The sequence below is a fragment of the Lepidothrix coronata genome, unplaced genomic scaffold (assembly GCF_001604755.1).
Source record: "Lepidothrix coronata isolate B3197 unplaced genomic scaffold, Lepidothrix_coronata-1.0 Scaffold222, whole genome shotgun sequence".
NCBI classification, from domain to species: Eukaryota; Metazoa; Chordata; class Aves; order Passeriformes; family Pipridae; genus Lepidothrix; species Lepidothrix coronata.
Window position 1 is genome coordinate 1,036,644 of NW_016690402.1, and position 25,962 is coordinate 1,062,605.

A 25,962-nucleotide genomic window follows, 5' to 3' on the forward strand; every position below is an offset into this window, starting at 1 on the left:
GTAACTCTGCCTTCTTTGAGTCCTCTGTTACCAGGGTACCCCCTCCACTTAGTAATGGGCCCATATGATCCTTTGTTTTCCTTTTGTTATTGATGTATTTGAAGAAGTCCTTCTTGTTGTCCTGGACACCCTTGGCCAGATTTAATTCCAGATGAGCCTTGGCCCTCGTCTCATTCCTACTTACTCTGACAACGTCTCTTTATATCATTCCAAGTGGCCTGATTCTGCTTTCATCTTCCGTGTATTTCCTGCTTACGCTTGAGTAATGACAGGTGGTCTTTTTTATCCATGCAGGTCTCTTGTTCCCTTTGCCCAATTTCTTGCTCTTTGGTTCTTGAGCCTGAAGGAAGTAATCCTTGAATACAAACCAAGTCTCTTGGACCCCTCTTCCCTGTAGGGCCTGTTCCCATGGGATTCTTCTTAGAAGATCTCTGAAGAGGCTGAAGTTAGCTCTCCTGAAGTCCATGGCTACAATCTTACTTGCTGCTCTGCTTCCTAACACTGAACTTCACAATCTCATGGTCAAGGCTGCCTCCAGCCTTCACATCTCCAAAGACATAATACCAAGTCATGAAGGCTTGCTTAGAACATAGAATTTGCCAAGTCTGAAGATCTGAAATACATCTTGGTGTAAAAATCACATAAACATAAATTAAATAAATGTTTATAAATAGTTACATAAAAATTATTTTAAACCCCGCAACATTATATAAAAGCTACTGTAAAAGATTATTTCCCCAAATGGCTCCATATTCATAAGGATTTTTTCAGATACTTAAAAGCACTTTGTCTGCTCTGAAAAATTTGAATACTAAAGAAAAGAAACAGCTGATTTTACATTATTTTTGCTATATACGTTTTGAATTTCAAAGACCATGTTTTTCTCTCATTACTCTAACCCCAAGTCCAATATTGCAAGGACTAGTGAAATGGGCTGACCTGCTATTAAATTACAGAAAGCCACATCTAAAGCTTCTCATCAAAGAAGTTTTCTCAATGCTTAAAAGTAGCACTTTTAAGACACTTAAATGAATGGCAGATGGTAAAATATGAAACAAGAATAGACCCAGATAATGCTAGTAGAAGTTATTTTATAGGAGTCTTTTATCCTTGGGAATAATCTCTATTGCTGAAAGTCCTACCCACAACAGTAGCTCTAGTGATCTCTGAGGTCTTTGCCAGTCCTCACTGTAGCATTCAGAACTCGACCAGACTAACAGAGCTAAATATGCATAGCTGTAAATCCTGTCTTCAGTATTCCTCAGGATTAATGAACCTGTCAGTAAAAGGGAGGCTGCAAACAAATGCATCCCACAAATGCTGTCCCACAAAACTGGTTGGAGAAGAAAGTATTATCACAAGTAGAGACAGAACTTTCTTTCCAATAATTTTCCATACACATATTCCACATAAGAAGAAAAGTTACTCTAAAAACAAAAGATTTTTTCCTCCTATGCATTTGAGTTGAGTACAAAAAGAAGGCAAAAGTTATTTCTACTTTTGTGGTAAATGAGCTACTTTGATGAAGGGCATAAAATAAAGATTAACTACGAGTACCTGAGAATGAAAAGGTACAGAAAAAGGAGAATAAATCAGTAAGGCAATGTGATCAGTTATGACTGCTCTAGAACTGACTTTCAGGTTACAATTTTCTATTAATATTTTGAATCATATAGAACAGGGATGAAAACTATTTTCTTGAACTGCTTGAAATATAAAGCATTTATCTCTTTGGAACTTATGTCATGTAACTGTAAATGTAAAACTTACCAAAATCAGTGCTAGAGAACTACCAGCCTGATTTCAAATTCTGGTTTTGAGGTCCTGTATACTAGAAAATTTTATACTGTAAAAAAAGACAGTGTTCATCTTCATGTTACACTCAATGGTCCTTTATATTAAATGCTAGTTGTCCAAAAGTTTCTATTTGGTTCAGAGTATAACACAGAAAAAGCAAATATTGCCACGAAGCCACGGTTTAATTCCTCTTTCTCATTAGAGTTTGACAACAGGATCATATGAGGACTGAAGATAACACTTTCAGAAAGGGACCTTGGGGAGGTCTTGTAAGGGACACAGAAAAACAAAAGATTGGATCCTTAAAATTTAGTTTTCAGAGTCTTCAGTGAGAAAACTTAAGAAAAATAAGGAAATAGCATTAACAATGTTTTCCAGGAAAGGTCAGCTTGGCAGGACTGCCCACACTTATCTATCAATAGTATGAGGTGGGAGAAATTCCTTCTGAATGGGTGTCATACCTAGAGTCATAATATTTTGCAACTCCAAACTAAATTAACACTGATTTGTATTTTAAATTTCCTTACTTTTACACCTTAACACCATGTCTGCGACCTGGAAAAACTGTCTCTGCCATAGCCCTGGGAATCACTTCTTTCCAGATTCTACCACTGAGTGATCATTACTGGTGATGAAATACAACCAAGGAACTTGGGCTCATTTTGTATGCAGTGGCTGCATATCCCACGTATGCCTTCTCTTCAGAATCTATTACTTTCCAGAATTTCTTTCAAAATTCAACTCCTCAAAACTATGAGAGCTTGTCTCCTGCTCTGTCTTCTACCAGGAAATACTATTTAGGGTACCCATAAAATATAGGAATAAAATCCATCCAAATCAACCCAAAACTTGATATTAAAAAAAGAGGCAGACTTGAGTTGTTCGGGGTGGGTTTTTGTACTGCTTTAGTTTGGTGTTTGGGGGTGTCTAGGGATTTTTATTTTTTTTTGTTTTATTTTGGATGTTGATTAATACATACACATATTGATACAATATTTTGGCAGACACAACCAGCTAGTGTTGATTCAATCAAAAAGTAACCTAGGACTAAATAGGATAGAATTTCGATTCTTTTTCTATGAAAGTTCATACACAAGGTATTTAAACACCACTGAGTCCATAGCAATTATGTACAATCATATGCACAGACACCATATAGTGCAGTCACATGATATTTACTATGACTCTTGCGATTAGTTTGCGTACAACTTATCTGCATTACCAGCAATATATGGTAAAAAAAATAAAATGAAAAAGCTGTGCTTTTTCATGTTTCTCAGTGAAGTAGAAAGTATATGCAAAGCTGATGGAGGAGGCTTATACTTATCTCAGCAAACCAACCAGAAATGGACATACCTTTCAAAGAGCAACCTTTTCGAACATTCTAAAGAGCAAGTCATGTTTCACAGTGTTCCATGGAAAACTTCTGAAAACAGCACACAATGTTTCTAACTACTAAAAGCTATTTCAAATTATTGTGTGCGTTATATTAAACAATTCATATAAATATTTACTGTGGTAGGAATGAAACATGTTCATGTGTTATATAGGTAGACTCTCTAACATAGTCACATATACATACATGGATACCCACTATATACTTTTTTGGTTTCTAATTCTTAGCAGAGTATCACAAACTCAATTGATGTCCCCAAGTGTCAGATTTTAAGTTCACATGACACAGCAAGAAGAATGAAAAACTCTCCCTTGGCCCCCTCTGAGGAGGGTGCCATTCTAGAAAATACCAGTAGAGTTCATGAAATTTATTTTACTCAGCAAAATTAAGAATGGGTATCCTAAATTCAAGAAGAATACTGTTTATATGAGGAAATAAAATACACTACCTAGGGATGCTGATAACCTAGACGGTCTTGCTGTATTGCTGATGCAAAATGCCACCAGTTCATCTAGCGACATTACCAAATGATCATACAGAAGAGTCCTCTATAGCTTAGAGGCAACACATGCTTTGAAAAAGTAGCATAACTGAATTTTGGGGAAAAAAAAGCACCACATATATGCTGGCACTGATTAAGCCCCATCTGTGTCTGCAAGAGAGTTACAGTGAAATAAGTGACTGTTAAGTGTTTTCTCATTCAGCTCAATGCCCTTGAACAGACATCCTGTCATACACAAATGAAGAAGATTCTGGTGTATTAGTTCACTCTCAAAATGCTTGGGAAATAGTTTTCTTTTTCTCTCTTAATTTAATAGCCTAACAATATTTGGAGGAAGAATGCTGTAATTTTGGTATTTATAGACATTTTTGCTCCTGTTAAGGTTATGAACGTTATAATAAAGAATATATAGCCCTGGCCAAAAAAGCAGTTTTTACAGGTAAGAATAGAGGTGTTCATAAAAGACCCAACAACTGATAATTACATGTATTTCTATTACCCAATAAAATCTCTTGCACTCCAATACAATAACGTGATCTCTGCAGAAGACATTAAAGTGCGCGGTTGAAAGCACAGAGATAGAGAAGCACTTACATTTGCACTGTGATCACTTCCACTAACACAGACGACATCTTGTTTTTGAATTGTTAATACCTCTTTTGTAAGCTTCAGTCGGATGTCATAAGCATTTTCAGATACTTCATCATACAATAATGCAATACCAGTTTTAGTCTGCAAAAAAGCAAGACATACATAAAAATTTAAGAATATGAACATCTCATAATGATGAATAACAAGCTCTACCCCATTAAAGACATAAAAAGCATACAAATGAGCATTATTTACAGAAGTGGAAAACTAGTCTGCTTTTCAGTCTTCAAATGGATTAGATATAAAAAAGCTTCTTTTGTACTTGAAAATAAAGGCTAAATGGTCTTTGAAGGAGACATTAATATGCAAAAAGTAAAAAAAAAACTTACAAAAATTTCTCCATTGTACTGTTCCACAAAGGAGTGCTGCCATTTATGATCTCCTATTTGGTTTTCATTGTACAAAGACTTATGAAACTATATTAGAAGCAGATAGGTACGTATAAATGCCATGTGAACTCATTTTACAGTTTCAGCCAGAAGTGGCAAAGTTAAATGTTGTTCCTGACTTCAAGATGTTCCTTCCACTGCGTCAGAAAATTAACTGTACCCTTCATAAGCATTGCCATTAAGATACAGGGTTCTGTTAGAGTAGAAAACTGTTTTCACATTGTAAAACACATGATTAAGTACAGTTGTTAGATTATTTTTTTTTAGATTAAGATGGACTTGCATGACTTAAGTTCATCACTAGACTAATAACTAGTGAAATCTATAGGATAGTCAAGTATTTGGTATAAATGTTTTCTCCATGAATAGCACAAAAGAAATTCTATTTTAATTTCTCGTTTATTTACTTACATTTCCCACTAATATTCAGTGCAAATTTCCTGCTAATATTCAGTCAGATGTTTCCTTAAACAAAAACTGTAGCATTAGGACTGCTTACAGCTATTTGTTAAAATATTCAGACTAATGAAATTTCAGAATTTTCCAGTCACTGCACAGAAGAGAAAAAGCAAAACACCTGTTCTGAAATGAGTGATCATATTTAAAACTTGTATTTGCTTATTAATTTAAAATGTATATAACAGCATCATCACAACAATGCACTTTATGCAAGTGAAGAAAAATCAAGCATAATTTAAGTTTTAGTTGCAGCATTTGTTTTTAAAAGAAGATTTAAAATCAGGTTGTTTACTAACAGTTTGTTAAATAGTAGATTGTGTAAAGAACTGAATAATGGAAGAATAAAAAAAGAAACATGTCCTGTGCACTGAATGAAAGCTTAAGGGATTTTAAAATAAAATTAAACATAAAATATTAGTTTCATATTAATATTTTTATTTCTGCAAAATTAGGGAGAAACGTCTATGTCGTTTGTCAATAAAACCTTTTTGTCTTTAAAGGCAGGCTCAGTTTAAAACTAAGGCATTTAGATTTGGTTTAGTTCTATGCAGCAACAGAGTGTCAAAAACTCCTTTATAGTAGAAACAGAAAATGCAGCCGAGAGAGCAATTAAATTTATCCTGAATTATATACACAGCAGTTGCTCAGGTGAATTGGTCACGTAGTTCATCTTTCCTGGGCTCAAAGCAGTCATCCTCATGTGGGTCACTTGATATCCTATGACCTCTGAACATGTAAAGATGACACAGGCTTCTTAGGATATCCAGGTCCTTTTCTGGCTGGAGGCAAAACCAGATTTCCATGTTTATACTGTGACACAAATACTGGACATGCCAGCAGACACCCATATGTAGGTATCTTCAGCTTGTAATGGATCTCACCAAAGTTTACAGGGCAAAAATCATAGAATGGTTTGGGTTGGAAGAGATCTTAAAGACCATCAACTTCTAATCCACCTGTCATGTGCAGGGATATCTTCCACCAGATCAGGTTGCCTAAAGCCCCATCCAGCCTGGCCTTGAACATTTCCAGGAATGGGACATCCACATCTCCTCTGGACAACCTGTGGCAGTGCATCACCACCCTCACAGTAAAGAATTTATTTCTAATACCTAATCTAAACCTGTTCTCTTCCAGTTTAAAGCTATTCTGCCTTGTTCTATCACTACATACCCTTATAAAAAGTTCTTCTTTGGATTTCTTGAAAGCCTCCTTTAGGTACTGGGAGGCTGCTATAAGGTCTTCCTGGAGTCTTTTCTTTCCCAGGTTGAAAATCTCCAATTCTCTCAGCTTGTGTTTGTAAGAGAAATACACATCTAGGACAGCTGTTTAGATTTTGTCAAACCAGTGGTGAGCAAGAGACAACTCTGAAGCATGATTCTACCCCATCTCTTTCATACATCCATCTAGAAAGGAACAAAGTGAATTGTTGCTCTCTACTTTGACTTAAAAAATAAATATAAATAACAACTCAGATAGGTGTCTAATTGTGGGCAGACAAATCTTGTCCTTAGTGTTTTCTAGGAAAGCCTAAAGGAATCAAAGTTCAGTGAGGGTATAAAGTCTTGATCATTCTCACTTGTTTGGAAGCCAACATTTCTGTATTTTCCCAAGATTTTGAAATTTTTTACATTTTTGGCATGTGTGGATGTTTTATCAATACATTTTTGTGAATGACGACATATAAAAACCACGCCAATATCATCCACTTAGAAGCCATGCTGCCCAACAGCAAGTATTTTCAAAGAGTAGAGCCACAGCATTGAAAAACCACTGTCCCTGAATTTTGCTGCTGTTCAGAGATTCTACATCACTATCCCACCAGGACTGGCAACCGCAGTTACTTTTGCTGATGTACCAGAGCATGCTTTATAGAAACACTGAAAGAACAGAGCTCTGGAGAGCTCTTTAACCCAGAACTCTTCTATGGCTAGTAATTGTTACACAATGAAAAAAACTCTGAACTTTCATTTGTAACAGATGATCAGGTAATGAATGAAATATGCAGAGTGACAGATTAAATAGTTTAGCATTTTCCATCACACTATTTCAACTGGAAGTCTCACTGAAGCTCATCTATTCCTATTAAAATCCAATACCTACCTAATACTCCATCTAACTCGTGATGTGATCCAAGATGATGTGCAGCAATACCTTATTTGCTTTCAGAATCAATAAGATTAATCTAGATTTCTCTCAGCCTTTCAAGTTGGCTTTTTTTAGACCATTTTAAATGGCTTTGAATCAAAGTTCAGCACATTCCCTTGTTCTCTCCTTGTGTTAAAGATATGGCATACATAGCCCTAGTGGCAAAATTCCAGTCCAGACAAAGTGCTTCTTCAAATAAGAATCTTTTAATGAGAACTTAGCCTTTGCACGTATATGTATATCCGGCATTTTAACTATGCAACGTTCATCTTGATTTCTTATTTAAAAACTGTCTATACAGTAGCCATTCTAGTAACTGGTATCAGAAACCGAGGACTGAAAAGTCAAAATAACTCCCCAAAATTATGTAGTATTGTTAGAGATCATATACCAAATGTGTTTTGTAATAAAAAGCATGAGGAAAGTGCATAGGGAGTTGCATATCCATAGGATTTCAGTGCTTGCATTTAGAGGTAGGGGAAATATAAATTTAAATTCATTCGGGCACATGAGGAAATTAAATCTTGACTTTCATATCTCTGAGAGTTTTCTAGACATTGGCTTCAGGCAGAGGAGTGTGTGGGTGTGCATGTGCACATTCACTATGTGGTGGGAGGAAGAGAGAAGGAGATGAGTAGCGCAAGCATCACAGTAGCTGTGACTTTTAAGAAAGCTTAGACTACTCTGTTTTTGAATGAAAGAAAACACTCTGAAACGTACTTTCTCAACACAGCTCAAAACCTGTCAATACCACAGAGAAGAAAACATTCCTCTCTAGGGGGAGCTAGAATGGCAGATGAATCCTTTTATCAGTTTTATTGTTGACTACTTAAGCAAGTCCCTAGCCGGTGTACTTGCTTTAAAGCACTCCCTGTTCAGCATAATGTTTTGAGACCCTACTCAGTGTACCGTAACTCTTCCAATGTGCTGCATCTGCAGCCTAAAGCTCACAGCTGCAAATTCTGCTTCCAATCAGGCATCTCCAAGCCAAACTTCAGTCTTACTAGCACAAAATACTTGTCTTCAGTACTGTAAGCTTTATTTTGAAAGAGCTTGCAAAAAAATAAGGTAGAGTTTAAAAGTGGTGTTGAGGTGTACTGAGCTTCCTATAGAAACTGTTCGCTTGCTTATGTCCATTTTTTTCTCTAACGCATTATAGCAATACTTGTCACACTTTTCATGACAGTAACTGTTTGAAGAGAGACAAAAAAGAGTCTTACTTATATCATTGGGGAATTCAGATGAGATTCATAATAAACCCCTATTTATTCAAAAGAAAATAAAAAAGATATTGTATGCATTCAGAGCAGATGTCAGAGTACAAGCAGTGCAGTGGTATTATTTTGATTTAAACTGTGAATTGTGAACTCAGTAACTCCAAACGTCTCTCTCATGCCCTCTGCCCAAGTGTATTTTAGGAATTGTGATCATTAGCTTTGTGAACTAAATGAAGCATTAGTCTTAGACCCTCATAAAAATGGATCATCTGGAATTTCCCCTGCTTTATCTAAAAAAATCCTCTGCATGGAGTTACATTGGCTCTCCAGAAAAAAATCACCATTTGCTGATATTCATCCTTAATAAATACATGCTTCAAAGGTACTGCAGTTCATTTTTTATCTGCTAAATTTAATTTATAAATTACCTTAACTTGTAAATAAAATTCTTTAAGAACTACATTTGAAAGGTTTTTTTTTTCCCCACTGAACCACCACATTATATTTCCAGACTAGTATTTTACCAGCAACATTTACATCTCATAGGTCTAGTGATAAAATTCTCTAATCCAATTTCATTTTTTAAAATTAAAACACCTCTGTTGAAATTCTGTATCTGTAGTACACTGATGGTTTAAACACTTGCTGAAGACACATGAGAACTGGAGTCACTGATTTTGATTCTACATCACTTAAGATTAGGAAGAGAACTTCCAGCAGTCCCGGCAGTCAGTGCTGTGAGCACCAAGTTACAGCAAGCTCGAATGTACTCTCTTGCAACTGGTTTGATGTTTTCTACATCATGATCGAAAGACAAAGATACTTTCTCAGAGAATGACAGAATTCAAATTCAAAATATCCTTGACTAACATAAAAAAAAAAATAAAAATGGGATGAAGCGTAACAGGAAAAAAAAAAGTGTAAGGTGTTACATGGTAGGAAGAACATCACTTGCATGGAAGAAGAAAAGCTTTTCTTCACCATTTCCTGAGGAATGGAAACATGTAGGTTGCAGTGAGGATTGGCTGAAAAATATGGGCATCAGTATCTTCTTGTTACAATAAAGGCAAACAGATATTCTGTCTGCCTTCCTTCACATTCTTTCCCACTGATTTGGTTTTTCTCACTGTTACAAGACAGTGTCCAAAAGTAAACACAGTTCTTCAGCTGGGTGGTACGGAAGGTTCCTTAAACACCGATGAATGTGAGGGAGGAATAAATTCATGCCCATGAAGTAATCCATCACCAGTGCTGCATTTAATACATCCCAGTATATTGTTTGCTTTCATACAGTGTTATGCCAGTGTTGTTACATGGCTACACTATATAGAAGAGGTAATGAACTGAAAAAGGTCATGGGAAATGCAAAAAAAAATTATAACTCATTAGAGATCTGGAAAATAGGACCTATAAGTAATTCAACACAAATTTGGGTTGTTTAGTTTAAAGACAGAATATAAGAGAACATAACAACAATTTTAAGTACTTGAAAATCTATTGCCAAGATAAATACAACAATCAGGTACGAAAACAATTCAGAAATCTCCTTTGAACTTATTTTGGTTACAAAGAAACTGAAGTCCTTGAACAGATTGCTGGGATAAATTATGGACATCCATCACTAAGGGATTTAGAGAGAAAAAGAACAAACATCTGTCCAAATGGTACAGGTACTAATCCTCTAACAGAGCAAAATCCCAGAAAAGACAATTTCTTTCAGATCTATTTGTCTCTGATGCTAACATTCAAAATTATGTAACTTCTTGCATATGACTGAACCTCTTGTAAGGTCTTAAAGAGCACAGTTCCCTGTTTCAAACACTGTCAAGGCCACAAAAGCTGAACCATTACAGCTGATGAAATTTGAGAATGCTCCAGTGGTCCAGCCTTTATGCTGTAGCTCATAATATTTTAAAGTAGCTTGACAGGAAATATTTCAAATTAAGATAACACCAAGTTAAGTCTGAATTTCATTCCAATTGGAAAGAAACTGACAATGCTACTTTTAACACTGTTTATTTTCAATATTACAAAATCAAAAAAAAAACACCTTTATTCTAGAATAATACAGAATCAAACTGGCTTGATAGCTACCTAACTTTTATGACGTACTTGAACATACGAATCTTCTTTCAGCTCCTATTCAAAACAAGCAAACCTATAAGTGAAATATCTGAAAATTAAGGAAAAAAACAAACTGCTTTGCAGCCTCAATGGGTAAGTATATGATAAGAATCAGCATCAGAAATAAAGATGGTCAAAACCAGATAAGTAAGATATACTTGAGTGCATTTTTCCCAAAAACATAGATTATATCTGAAATATGCACTTTCAATATGCACTTACTATTTTCATAAAGATTGTTCTTACTTTTTTTACATCTGCATTTATTGAGGACAATATTATGGATTGACATTTCACTACATAACAGTCATAAAAGCTATATTAACATTACAAGTTTTTAGAAGATTTTAACTGCAGCGTGACTATATCACTTTCTAGCAATTCAGAACAGAGTTCTTCCTAAATTTTTAGGCAGCTGTGGTGGTTTGAGACATACACAAGGTAACAGAAGTTTGAAAAGATGCTCTCAATATACAAAATTTAAAAGCTTATTTTGTTGCTTACATCACAGCCAGTCCACTAGTCAAAAATAGCCTTAGGGATAGATCCGTTAACGACATTAGCCCTGCAAGGAAAGTGATTAACAGCTGGTTCTCAAGCTGTGTGATCTTAATCAGTAAGCAGTAATGTCTTGTTTAATTACTGCAAGCTCAGTACCTCATGAGCCAATTAGATATGATTGATTATTGTCATCCTCATGCATCTCTCTCAACATCAGACACAAATATTTGAATTCGGTAATGTGTGTTTGAAAAATGAATTTTCAGAATGTCACGTTGAATAAAAATTGCCTTCTTAAAAATTCTAAAAAATGCTAACAGAGCTTCGTATTTGAATACAGATTCTACCCCAGAACACGGCCAAGACACAAACTGTTAGAAAAATCACCTAGCTTTATTCTGATTTAGATCATATCTTGAAGTAAATTGCATAAGAATATAAAGCCTAAGAATGTAAAGATACTCCTATGCTTACAAGAGTTTATACCAGTTAAACAGGAAAGCATAAATTTCACACTTCAAATTAAACCACTTAGCAACAGTCAAAAAAAACCTCAAGAACATTCCCTTTGGAGTTTATTTAAAAAAAAGATTATCAGAAAATTATTGTGATAATTTCTATTACTGATACCATGCAGCTTACCCTGGTAGAGTTTCAGCTGATTAGTAAGTATTCCTGTCTTTATATCAAAAGGCAAATAAAGAACGAAGAGTATAATAAAAAAACGCACCCAATTTTTTAACCTAGAAAAACCAAGTATGGCCAACATAAAGGCATCATGTTTTTTTTATAATGGAATAGCACATTTTGATTCATCCAGCTCTTGCCATCCTTCCCCTTTACACTTGTGTACAAGTCCATCAAAGTCACTCCTTTTCAACCTTTAGCATAAGATTTCTTTCTTCTATTAAAGTGTTGTGTTGTCTGCCAAAACCAACTAAGCAAAGCCATTATCTAACTGCTTGATTTCTGAATAAAGTGGCTGTAAATCTAGGTTCTTTCTAAATTTGAAGCAACAAAAAGTAAATTCTAGGGTTTCATCACCCTAATGTGAATTCTGCAATTGCAAAGAAATCCACATCACCATTACAGCAAAAACTTCTCATACTATATTGGTTTTTAGGGCTAGTGGACATAGAAAGATTGAGGCAAAGATTAATCACAGGAATGCAATATGATTTAAAATAGTGTTCCCAAGCATCAGTCTAGGCAAAAACAACAAAAAAAAAACAACCAACCAAACAGAAAAGAAAAATCAAAGACACAAAAAACCCCACAAAAACATAGAAAACACAATTTTACTGATTTTACAGGTCAGTTGCTCAGGTAAACCCATAGGTAGGAAGTGAAAATCCTTTTAGCCATGCACTTGGCTTCTAGCTTGGAAAGAAGCAAGATACACCAATTTCATGCCTTATCCAAAGACTTAATGGCGTGTTTAAGTTTAGCCTCTGTTAAACCACCATATTATAGACTTGTCTGCAATTGTCAAAGGTAACTGTGATGATCTTTTTAATACCTTATTTAACAAACAGAGCTTTCCTGAAGTATATCAAACTGAATGAAAGGCTGAGTATGGGGGATAAATTATCAAGAGGATGACAACTATTTAAATTAATGAAATTAATAAAGAAAAACAGAATTTAGAGGAGAAAAGCATAAGATATATGACAAAGTGAAAAATTAAACTGGATTATATTTATAAGCCTCTACAAAAAAGAGTGAAATTAGCAGAGAACGGCCAGATAAGGCAGAGGTTGGGCAGGATGATGGTACATTTCTAAGAAGCTACACTTTAGATGGCAATCTCATACTCAAAAGTAAAAATCAGAGCAGCAGCTAGCCAGTCATTATTAAAAGGTGGAAAAGAATCTCCTTTATAAACTGATTACATACCATGCCATGAAAAAGGATGAAACAGTATATTTACACCTAAATTTCAAACCCCAAGTGTCCTGTAACAAGAAGACATTACTGACAAGCACCTACAGTTACATTCTGTTCTTAAGGGAAGTTCCTTAGGAATAATATCAACAAAACAAAACCCAAAAGGTATACCTGCATAAATAATTTGCATATAGTTGATCAATATGGTATAAAGTCTACAAAGAATGATGCTTTTTCAAATGCATATACAAGGTTTCAACCAGTTAGTTTCTGAGCTTGCTGAAATTTCTGTACTTACTGAATAAAATAATCCCACCAATTAGTGGTAAGCAGACAAAGAAGTCTCAACTGAATCTTCTGCAAAAAGAAAGACTTCAAACAAGCAACTATTATATTCAACTACTGTTAAATATAAGTCGCTTCCATAATCTTTTAGAATTAAGCCTGAACTAAAATGCAATAGTGGATATCATGTGTAAATAAATAGATTGATGTTCACAAAATGCAGAAGACAGAAAAATACCAGCAAGAATCAGAGATGAAAATGAGTCCAACTAGGAAAAAAGTACTAAAGCTTTCTGCAGAGGACAAAACCAAACTAAACAAACAAAACCGCCACCACCACCAACAAAAGAATATTAAATAACCCGTTTCAAGATCTTAAATAGTTATCATTCAGAAACTGGAAGCTTATAAAGAAAATATCATAGAAGAGACAGGAAATCTAGGAACAATTGAAGGGTTTTCGCAACACCCAGTAACTGAAGAAAAAATGCAGGTAATTTAAGTACTGAAAAGTCAATGATTTATTTGAATTCAGACTTCAGACAAAGATTTCCTGAGATGAAGAATATGTATTCTAAATCACTCTTCAAAGGCAATAAAATTGTAAACAGAGATAGCAAGTGGAGATATATGTTCATCTCTCATTTTAAAAACAATACATGGTCTGGGATGACTAAATGTTTGTCCAGAACTCAAAGAAACTCCTATTTTTAAAGCATACACACTTTTAAAGTCTAGTCTCATTCTCATCAAGACAAACAAGAAGATTAGTGTTAAAAAAAGCCACCGAAACTATTCTGGAACTGATGCTAAGTCTGATATTGGCAGTGGCAGATTAAACTTATTTCATAACTTTTCAGCTTCAAGAATTTGCTTATTGACTACCAGTTTACACAGGCTCTGTAAACATTTGACTTAAGCCTCTGGAGGTGCATTTACACATCTGGATGTATGTACCAAAACAAAAGAATTAAAGTGGAAGGAAACAATCAAAAAATCAACAACACATTCTGAGTAAAAACGATTTAAAAGTAGGCTGCTTGACAAAAGATTTGGACATATAAAGGGTTTTGATAAAATTTTGCCAAAAAAAAAATCTATGTTTCAGAGAGATAAATTTGCAGCAGAATTTGCTTTTATCTGTAACTATCCCTCCAGTGCGATCTGTCCCTCGGTACTGTTAGTCACGAGGCACTGGGCTGGCACAGTATTTGGCTGACACCACATGGAAAATCCGCACTCCCATAGGCTGGGCGTAAAGATGATCTGTATCATCGATTGCAGACCATCACAAGGATCACTGAATGAGCTCTGACTGGATTCCTGTCAGGACAGGACAGTAAAGAACTGGGCAGTCACTCCGCTTGGCCTCCAAGCAAGACATGATGAGGGGAGCAGGCAACAGAGGGAGAGGTGTATGAGCTTCGCTGAGCACATGCTGAAACCACAGCGAGTTAGGAAAAGAGAGCTCCTGCACGAAGTTTAGAAGGAATTAGTTCTTGCAGGAAAGAGCATTAAACAGAAGTCAGCCAGTAAAGTGGCACCAGAATTTTTAATTCAAGGGTTTTAGGAAATTTTACTGTCACAGAAAGGCATTCACCAGAACAATACAAGCAAACTCCTCTCACTGAGAAACGAAAGGAGAAAAGGATGGGACCAAGGGGATTTATTTTAAGTTCAGAACGTGGAACCAAAGAACAAAAACAGACTCAGAAACAGAAAAGAAACCTACTGTTAAATAGAGACAAAGCAGATGTTTCAACTGTTCCTTCCTGTACATCAGCAGCAATATGAAATCATACCACTACTGCAGTGGAGCTACTGCCAGGTTATCCTAATGGCTTTTCACAGTGGAAATGCCAAAGGAGGTAATGTCCGGGAGAGCAAAAGTATTTTGTTGATGAGACAGGAAAAATACAAAGTCCATTGTTGTGCATATTTGAAGCACAGTTAGAAAAGGCCTGTGTTCAAAAAAGGTATATGATCTTAAACATACTATCAACAGTTTCACAGTTTTATGCAAGTTTAAAAGTCAAATTTACATGGAAAAAGACAAGATTGTGCTTTGTGAAGGAAAGCAGAAGAGTAGAGGTATGGATATGAAAAGACAGGAGAATAGTTCTTGGTATAATGCAGCTTAGTTAGAGAAGAAGAAGAGAAGACAATATATAAACAGAAAAACAGTAAAAGGAAATAACAGCTATAACAGGGGGAAAGAAAAAGTGAAAGAAAATGAATATTGAGGGAAAAAAAGAAAAAAGGCAATTTCTAAAAATCTCATGCTTAAGAGAATGAGTAGGTGCTCATTGACAAACACATCTATCTTTTGCAGGAATTATCAGCATAGGTTACTAATCCATAAAAGAATTTGACATATTAACTCTGCTCAAAGTAATAAAAATCTGTTGTGAAAAATGGAAACAGAATTTACAAAAGCTGTACATAGCACAAGTGCTATCCAATAATTGAAAGTACAGCTAAATAACAAGCCCATAAAACACATCTGGTGGAAAACAGGGTTCTGCCTGAGGTTTACCACTGCTTCTCCCACTGTCAGACAGATCTCTGGGAATGCAATTAATGTAAACTGCACCACTGCATGCTACTACTTCCTTCTCAACCTGTGCCAGCACACAGATGAATGAGCCAATTTAAGGATCAGCTGATCATTGCTTATTTAATCCCATTTTTCCTGCCACATCTATACTATTTAGACATGTGTGTTTTATATCACTTTTACATGCTGTCATACTTTCCATTACCCTGTTCTGAATAGTAGAAAAACAATGTGCTTTTCTATGGAAGTGTTAAGAGCAGAGACAGTGAGAATACTACCGTTTCAGTCTTTCTTTGACTTACTGGTTTCAGACTTAACTATTCATACAGCTGAAAACCCACTGTGCTTTTTTTTTTTTTTTTTGGCAATGCCTTTGAACATAATGCATCACGTGTCAGAATTTTCTGGTCTGCACATATGGATTTTTTGATTGGGAGTGCAGTACAGGGCACCTCCCCTGCTTCTGCTTAGGTTTTCTTCATTACATGAATGTCAAAGGCTTACTTTAGCCTTTGTTACCCTCCTTTGATTTCTGTGCTACAGGGATATATATTTTCTGTATCCAGATGATTCTTACTGATGTTAATAGGCCATTAAAAATCCTAGGAGTAATCTTAAATAATCTCTCTCCATTCCTTGTGCCTGAAAGTAAGCTATTATTTTCCACTTATAAAAGAGAAACAGCATTCTAGCACAAATGTTGAAAAAATCCTAGGGATTTAATTTTAGTCCCAATGAAGCTGAAGTCAATTGAAAATTCTCAGTCAAGTCAGACTTTCATTGTAAAAATAATTAGTTTAAATTTTGTCACAAATGTTGACAGCTTTTCAAGTTGCAACATTTATAGCATAGTTATTATCATAACTATAAAAATTCATGCACAAGGACATATTTCAGGATTCCACAAAGTTTTTTTAGATGAAATCCATCTGAACCATTTTGTCAACTGCTATCAAGACCCCCCAAACTATGCTGGTTTTCATATCTCATTAAAAATTCCTTGAAGTTCCTGAACAAGCAAAGGGTACATTATCAAAATACAAACATATGCAACTTCATAATTTAGAAACAAAAATGACATTAAAAAAAAGGTGTAAGTGGTATTATTTTAAATTCGACTATTTCCAAGGCAATCTCAGAATACCAAGGGCCAAATTACATGCTGAATACTTCAGATTAATACAATGAAAAGACTTGCTAAAAAACAATGAAAAAACAATCACACAAAAGTGTAGTTTAAGTAATTGTGTTAAAAAAAAAAAAGTGAAAACTGAACATAAAAATGAAAACCTAATCAGACAGTACTGGAATCTTTGAAAAAAATATAGTTGAACTATAGAAGAGATTTCTATGGAGATGTTCCAAATGGAATTAGGAAACAAGGAAAAGAAAAAAACAAGAAAACTCCACAATTACAATGAATAATCTACTTAAAGCTATGCATAAAATCCATAATAGTAGCTCTCTTCATTGCTTGTTTTTCTGATTGTGTTGGTTTGTTTGCTTTTGGTTTTTTTCAGAATGATCAATTAATAAAACAAAAGCAATGTGGATTTTTTTTAAGAAATCTGATTATTAGAAGCATGGAAGTGCTAATCACATTCATTTTTCTGCTCTCACAAGTGGGTTTTTTGGTTCGTTTGAGACTGTAAACTTAAAAAAAAAATCCTCAAACTTGCAGGAAAACACTGGGACAGAAACACAGAAGGGCTAAGGACAGAAGGGGCTTCTGCAGATCATATAATTCAAACCTCTGTGCAAATCATAGAATCATCACAGAATGTTAAGAGACTGGAATTTACCTTAAAGATCATTAAGTCCCAGTCTCTCCTGCCTTGGGCAGAGATGCCTCCCACTAGATCAGGTTGTTCTGCTTAGGATCATGTGCAGTCACTTTTTGAGTATTACGAATGATGGAGATCTGGGATGAACCTATCTGGGACTTGTTCCAGTGTTTGACCACCCTCACTGTGAAAAAGTTAAAAATAAAATTAATCTGTGTTCAAGATAATTTCCTGTGTTCCAATTTGTGCTCACTGCCTTTTTCAGTGGGCACTACTTAGAACAGTCTGGCTCAGTCTTCATTACCACCTGCCAGTCGGGAATTTTTCCACATTCGTAAGACTGCCCTGAGCCTTCTCTTCTTTAGGGTCTACAGTCACAGCTCACTCAGCCTCTTCTCATAGGTCAGATGCTCCAGTTCCTTGAACTCTTTGGCCCTTTGCTGGACTTACTCCAGCATGTCCATATCTCTCTTGTAATGGGGAGCACAGAACTGGACACAGGACTTCAGATGCTGCCTCACTATTCACTGCTGAGTAGAGATGGAGGATCACCTCCCTCCACCTGCTGACAGTTCTGCCTAAGGCAGCTGAGAGAGTTGTCGTTCTCAGTCACAAGGCTGCATTGCTGGCTCACGTTCAACTTGGTGTCCATTAGGACCCACAGGTCCTTTCCTGTGAAGTTGCTTTCCACACAGTCAGCCTCCAGCCTCTACCGGTGACTGGAGTTATTTCTCCCTGGGTCCAGGATTTTGCATTTCCCTTTCTTGAACTTCATGTCAGTCTATTCTCCAGCCAGTGCCAGTCCCTCTGAAAGGCAACACAACCATCTGTTTATCAGCCAGTCCTTCCAGATTTGTACCATCAGCAAACTTGCTGAGGCTCTTCTCTGTCTCATCATTCAGGGCCTTAATGAAGATGGTGAACAGTACTGGATCCATTATTGATTTCATCAGTACACCACTAGTGACCATTCTCAACTTGGACTTCATATCAGAGATCACAACTCTTTGAGTCTGGCCATTCATCCAGTTTTCAATTCCACCTCCTCATTCATCTAGTCCATACTTCATCAGTTTTTCTATGAGGATATGAAGGCAGACAGTCAAAAGATCTGCCACCAGCAAGATAAGCATCCACTCTTAACCCCCTATCCACCAACCTAATGACTTCATTATGGAAGACTATGAGGTTCTTCAGGTGAAATTTCCATGTCATAAATTAATGCTGAGTACTTCCTTCTTGTCTATCATATCTTTGGAAGTGGATTCCAGGTGAACTTGCTCTATTGCTTTTCCAAGGATCTTGTGAAGGATCCAAGTTTCTTGCCCTTCCTGAAGACAGGCTTTCCTCTAGTCCCAAGTGCCACGACCTTTCAAAAATTATCAAGAGTGGCCTTGAAATAACATCAGCCAGCTCCCTCACCCCTTGTGAATACATCCTAGGAGGTACCGTTCACTTCTGTATGTCTGGTCTCTTTAGGTGTTCCATAACCTGATCCTCCTCCACCAAGGGAAAGTCTTCCTTGTTCCAAACTTTCCCACTGGTATTGGGCACCTGGGATTGCAGACACATTAAAACCATTACAGGGGAAGAAGACATTGAGTACCTCAGCCTTTTCCACATCCTTCATCAGATTCTTTGTCCCACTCAGCAGTATCCTTTTGCTGCCGATATACCTGTAGAATCCTTTCTTGTTACCCTTCATGTACACAATGAGATTCAATTCCAGGTGGGCTTTGGTTTTCATAACCCAATTCCTACATGATGATACAGTATCTCTACATTCCTTACAGGTCACCTGTCCCTGCTTCCACCTCTTGTATGCTTCCTTTTTGTATTTGAGTTCAGTGAGAAGTGCCTTTTGCATCTATGCATAGTACTGCATAATTGTGCAGGATTCTTGCTTTCATCCAAGGGTCATAAAATTGGCTCACATCATAGAAGATAATGAATATTAAGGATAATTGTTCCTATCTGAAATGGCTCAATCTGTGGTCCTAAGAGCTGAAGGATAAACCAATTAGCAAAACAAGAGCCTGAAGGGTCTTTTTTACACTAAGAAATAGTTAGGACTGTAAGGTAAAACAAAGGATATAGCAGTTGAAAATAAGATATATCTACATATAAAGTGTAGATTGGACCCAATAGTTAGAATAGTTAGATCCTAAAAATCCTTGGTTAGTGCTAAGCAGCTTAACTCCTATTGACCCTTTCCCTACTTCATCCGCAGCGAATAAAAGAGGAGTTATGGGAGTTAGGTAATAGAAACCTGTTTAAATTAATTTAGGGAAAAATTCTGAAATAAACCTGCAAGAAGACTCAGATTGCCTAGTTGCTCTGACATGCTAGCATGATAAGGCAAATGTATTCTCATTTTATCAACCAGGTGTCTCTCCATAAAATATGACCACAGAATGTACGGAAACAAGCCTGGTGGCATACACGTACGTATTCTCTCACTCATTAAAAATCAGGTTTTGGAAACTCTGTCTTGAGGGAGAACTTAGAACAGCGTATTTACTGTTAGGCAGTAAATTTAAAACAGGCAAGGGATAAAATTGAAGGTTCCAAGGCTACAGAAAGGCACAAAATTGGCATTCAGAGTGTTAGTGGCATTTACCTGATCAATTATTTGCCCTTCTGACAGGCATTTATTTACATTTTATTAAAAAGGGTTTTCAGCACATTTGAGCATTTGATTAAGGGTGTGAACTGTTATAAGAGTTAGAAATTATTAAAAAAAAATCTAGGAACATTTTTATAAGTATACACCTTACAAAATGCAGTTCTTAGTTAAATAAGACATTATTGAATTGCAGTTACAAAACTAATTTTTCATTTCCCATTATATGTGTTCAACATATTGTAAGACTGGAACAGTTAATGGTTTGTGAACAGCTTTGGTGCTTTTTACAATCAAAAGTAATATGAACTAATCTTTTAAAGTTACAGAGGTAGAAAAGACATTACTAATCCTCCTGCTAAGTAGATTTGCTGCTTCTACATTGTACTCTAATTTTGATCATGAATTTGCTTATACAGCTTCCTAACTTAATGATATTCAAAGATGTAAAAATGATGGAGTCAGATGTCCTAAATAAAAATGAACATCACCCCAAAAATAAATTATCTCTTAAAAGAACCTGTCTTTGGTTTATACTCAAAATGCAACAAGTTTCCACCTTGACATTCTCCAATAATACCTTCTCTCCTGCTTTTACTAACTTTTCTCTAGCAAAGCCTTTCTGCAGGTGTCTGCATAGTCACCTACAACTACTCCAATGTAAGTTTCCTCCAGTTTTGTTTGGTTTTTGTTTTTAATTATCAAAAATGTCACTGTCTTTATTGCATAAGGTGGATTTCCTTTTTTGGCAGACCCTTAAGAAAGGCCTTCGAACATGAAGTATTTCTGACTTGGTCCTCTCCATGCTAAATTAGAGATAATTCATATTTCAGAAGTATAAAAAGTGTATGTTTTTTTAATTGGGACAATATTTTAGGGAATTGTGTCAGGTTTACATGTGAAAAGCATCTCAAATTATTATGTAGACAGAAATAAAAGTATGAGCATTCTTATGAATATTTAAATTTGTCCCATATGAATACAGAAATGTCTTCCTATTATAGTTTGTGTTATTCATGTAATTGGCACAGAATTCCAAAACAGTAGTGCCTATTCAGAATACAAGCAGAGATACTCCTAATTACTGGTTTGTTTTTTTTTTCCCACTATAATGCTGAGCTTTTGGCATCATTTTCTCTGCAGTGCTCCTACTGCCTCAAGATGGATATTTTCCTACAATTTTGTTTGTTTCTTCCAGGGCAAACAATATCTTTGTCTGTGCTTGTTTGATATCTTTCTATTGGCTTGTTTTCATACATCTTGAAAAAGGAGTAGTTTGGAAAGAAAAAAAATAAGCAAAAAGAGACAAATTAAAGAGAGAAAATCACCCCTATGGAAACAATAACACAGCCTAAAACCAGAGGAGACACTTTTTACAGAGAATAAACTGACTGAATTCTTTTTGGAAAATATTGATGACAATGCAGTGGGGTCCCCAATCTAAGGAAGAGAAACCTTCCTTAAACTGGTAAATTCATCCCTGCAACACAGCCAAAGAGAGGTACAGGTCATATCTAATAGGAATTAGTGAGTTTATGCTGATTCTTTTACAGATGTTTGTCTAAGTGGGAAAAACAAGATTTTAATAAGCGACATATACATAGACATGAATTGTGTTCTCCCATTCTACATGAATTCCAACGTGAATTCCATAGTGCTGGAACAATTCTTACAACTGAGACTGCAAATAATACAGATTATTCACTGAAAATATTCAGTGCTCTGCAGTCTGCTCGCAAATTAAATAAGGTCATGAAAGACTAGCAATAGGATTTGGTCCTCTACATTTGTGTTATTTTCTAGGCTACCACTCTTTTTCATTATAAAATGCTTTCAGTTATCAACAGAGAATTTACTTTAAGTCTTTACAATTCTTCTAAAAATTATTAAGAACTTTAAAACATCAGTATTCTATGCCAAAATATGGTAGGATGGCCAAATTATTTACTGGTGAATAAAGAAATAAGTAGTGAGTCACTCTTGCTGAAATTTTGCTTTGTATAGAGACCTCAAAGATCCTTTGGTTCCAACACCCCTGCCATGGGCAGGAATGCCACCCACTAGATCAGATTTCTCAAAGTCTCATCACCCTGGCCTTGGACACTTCCAGGAATGGAGCATCCACAACTTATCCAGGAAACCTGTTCTACTGCCTCGCCACCGTCACAGTAAAGAATTTCTTCCTAACGCGTAATCTAAATCTCTCCTCTCTTAGTTTAAAACCATTGACCCTTCTCCTATCACTACATGTTTGTGTAAAAATGGCTCTCCCTCTTGTTTTGTAAGCCCCCTTCAGGTACTGGAAGGCAGCACCAAGGTCTCCCCAGAGCCCAGATTGTTCTCCTGTCCAGACTGAACAAACCCAACTCTAAGCCTCTCCTGCTTAGAGGAGAGCTGCTCCTGCTCTCTGATTATCTTTGTGGCCTCCTCTGGATCTGTTCCAACACGTCCACATCTTTCTTGTGCTGAGGATCCCAAACCTGGACACAGCACTCCAGGTCTTATGGGGGCAGAGTAGAAGGGGCTGAATCACTCCCCTTGGCCTGCTGGCCACACTGCTTTTGATGCAGCCCAGATGTAGTCGGTTTCTGGGCAACAGCGCACATTGTTGGGTCATGTCCAACTTTTCATTCTTTCTCAGGAGCATCCTATCTCCACAGGACCTCCTTCTTCAGCCAAGTCAGCCTTTCTTAACATGAACTATGCAGATCTCCATCTACAAAGATAACATAGAATGCAGTGCATGGCATAGATAGCAAGCCTTAGCCCTTGCCTGAGTCCTTGGTCATCATCCCACAAAAAGAATATAAAGACATGGCATAAATGCTGCCTCAATATCTGAATTTTGCAAAGCAGTCTCATGGATCTATTTCAGTAGTTTAGTTATAACATAACATTACTGGGGTGGGTCAGACTGGAGGTCAGATTATGTGTTGACAAATGTATTTTAAACCATTTTAGAGGATTAATTTAAAAACAAAGTGAGCATCATAAATTATATATAACACTAACCTTAGTAGGTCAGGTTTTACAGTCAAATAGAAATTTTTACGTATTTGCATATAGGCAAATTTGTAAAATCACCATAATTAATTCAGTTTCTATGGGGATACATAATGGCTAAAATGCAGAGCTGTCACTGTCCTAAAAAGACAATTTGAGTGTATTTACATCAAATGGGAAAATAAGGCTACCTGTAAAAAATAGATTATCTAATAAAATAGGTGAGTTGTCAGTGACTCAAAACTCGCTCAAGACTTAACTCAGCAAACCACTTTAGTATCTACTCAGGACTTAATAAGAGCACTACTGAAATCTAGTCCTCCTACTGAAATCAACAGCTTACTGCAGGCCATCAGAGTCTGGCTGGGTGTGCCACACATGGGGACCTCCACCTCAATCTGCCTGAAGGACCTCAAGTGCTTTTGTAGCAGAAGAAGCCCAGCAGACTGTGGAGAGTAGCAGGGACAGATCCAGAGTTGGAGCACTCACATGTCCAGCCAGAATATGTTTTACATATTCTGCATTTGTTTGACATTAACAATTAAACAGGCATGAAGGGAAACCAAAGGAAAGGGGGAGGTGAATTAAGGGACAATTAGATCAATGGACAGAAAATTGGCACACATTCCTAACATTTAGGTTACAAATAAAGGCTACCAAGATAGCTTGGAAGAAATAAAACATAATTTATTGAATTAATACTGAAGAAAAAACCTTCATTGAGGAATTATAATTTAATAGCAGAATCGAGAAGCTACCTTTGGGAAGAAGCAAATTATAATGGCTGTACTACTCAACGTTACCAGACAATGCAACGCACTTATAAGAAATTTTTGATGTAGTGACAGCAGATAAAGCCTAAAACACATCATTAATTTAGGGGTTTATGTGTCAAAAAAAAAATTAGAAAACTGAGGAGAGGAGAAAGTTATAAAAATTATCTTCAAGAACTCGACAATAAGAAAAACATGAGAAACTTCTTAATCTATTAATCACAAAGAAGCTTAGCAACCTTGACTATTTTGCATAAGCATCTTTAAATGTGAGAGGAATAGCAAGACCAATGGCTGGAACTTAAAAGCTAAGTTAAAGGATGTTTGACAGTAATACAACCGAAATACACAGACAGAGTTTTCTTCCAAGGGTTGTCTTGAACCCAACCACGAAACAAGTACTGAGTTTAATGCAGAAGTAAAGGTGTGAAATTAAATGCTATGATATATGAGATTAGAATTAGTGACTGATTGTGCTTTATACCCAAATGCTATGAAATATCAAAAGTAACCAGTGTCTCCTTTGTTAATTTTCTACTAGTAGTTTTAATTCAGAAAAGCTGCAGAAAAAAATTAAAAATATCTACACACTATTTCATATCTCTTTTCTTGTAATTCTTATAATTTTAATTGGAGCAAAGAGCAAGGAAATATTACTTTAAGTAATATTTTAGTAATTTAAGTAAGTTTTAATATCAAAATTGCATTTAGAATTGTAAGTATGATAAAATAAGGATGTTTAACAATATGGTCAAGAGAACTTGACTCAGTTTTATACTATTATCTATAAAATACTACTTTTAAGACACCGCCAAAGTTGTGATTCCTAGAGATACAATTAAACTGATTATATGGATTATTCACAGGAGTATGTGAACTAAACCACCATAACGTACTGTTGTCCAGATTTATGGTGGCTCCTCATAAGCAGAATTTAATACAAACTATTTCACCTCAATGTCACAATGTTTTCCCATAACATCTTTAGGTCACTACAATTACTTTTTTTTCTTCTTTAAAGCCATACTTTCCCAAGTGTAACTCTTTCAGCTTTACTTCCTATATACAAAAAATCTTCTTGGTTTCCTTACAGAGCTACTGCATCAGCAATGCTGTCACATCTCAGGACTCTCTAACCTCACCTGGCTACAGGAAATATGCAAAAGATAAGATCCTGGGCTATCTTCCTACGTCTCTTAAATACATCCTCCGATGCCACTTAACCACCTAAAATTGCAATTAAATAAACTTGAGAGATGGTATTTCAGAAAACTACTCAGATATATTTCACTTTGACTTTATATATAAATGCTATATCTCCTAAATTTCTTGGAAGACCAGAGGTTTAGCAATTCAAGTTCAAAGTCCCAGTAAGCCATATCCCTGGTCAAGAGGCTGAGATAATTACCTAGGGCTTGACTTTCATGTCTCTTATTTTTTCAGTATTTATGTTAAAATTCTTTGGGTCCTTTCCTCATTCCTGAAGTTCACCTGAAAAATGTCAAGCATCTAATTTCATTAAGAGCATTTTCCAGAATCTGCTACTTTTTTCCCTGTTGTAACTTCTAGTTTGTGAAGCTCTGCACATTTTTCTTTTAATCTAACTGTCCAAAAACTGAATTAAGAAATGATTTTTTTTTTCAAATAAACACTTTATATCAGCATTTTTTTAGACGGCTGCAAGATGTAATGATACAATCTTGGGAAGCCAAACTGCTTAACATGAAATGAAAAGGATGCCAAAGTTTTAAAAAAATCCAAACAACAACAAGAGCTCAGGAATACGCAGGATTAAAAAAAATTTAAAACTTAGATGGTCAGTATTTTGGCAATACTTCAATAAATATCCCTATGAAATGATTTATC

General features: G+C 35.8%; 1 protein-coding gene across 1 annotated transcript in view; it reads right to left on the reverse strand.

Moving 5' to 3' along the window:
- SNTG2 (syntrophin gamma 2) overlaps positions 1-17,769 on the reverse strand; it is a 146,806-nt gene extending 129,037 nt beyond the window's left edge. The window contains exons 1-2 of the mRNA XM_017833827.1: positions 17,716-17,769; positions 4,290-4,427 (exon numbers count right to left, since the gene is read on the reverse strand). Coding sequence (XP_017689316.1) covers positions 4,290-4,427; positions 17,716-17,727 — 150 coding nt within the window. The 5' untranslated portion in view covers positions 17,728-17,769. The remainder of the gene's footprint in view (positions 1-4,289; positions 4,428-17,715) is intronic.
- Between the last annotated feature and the right edge of the window lie 8,193 nt (positions 17,770-25,962).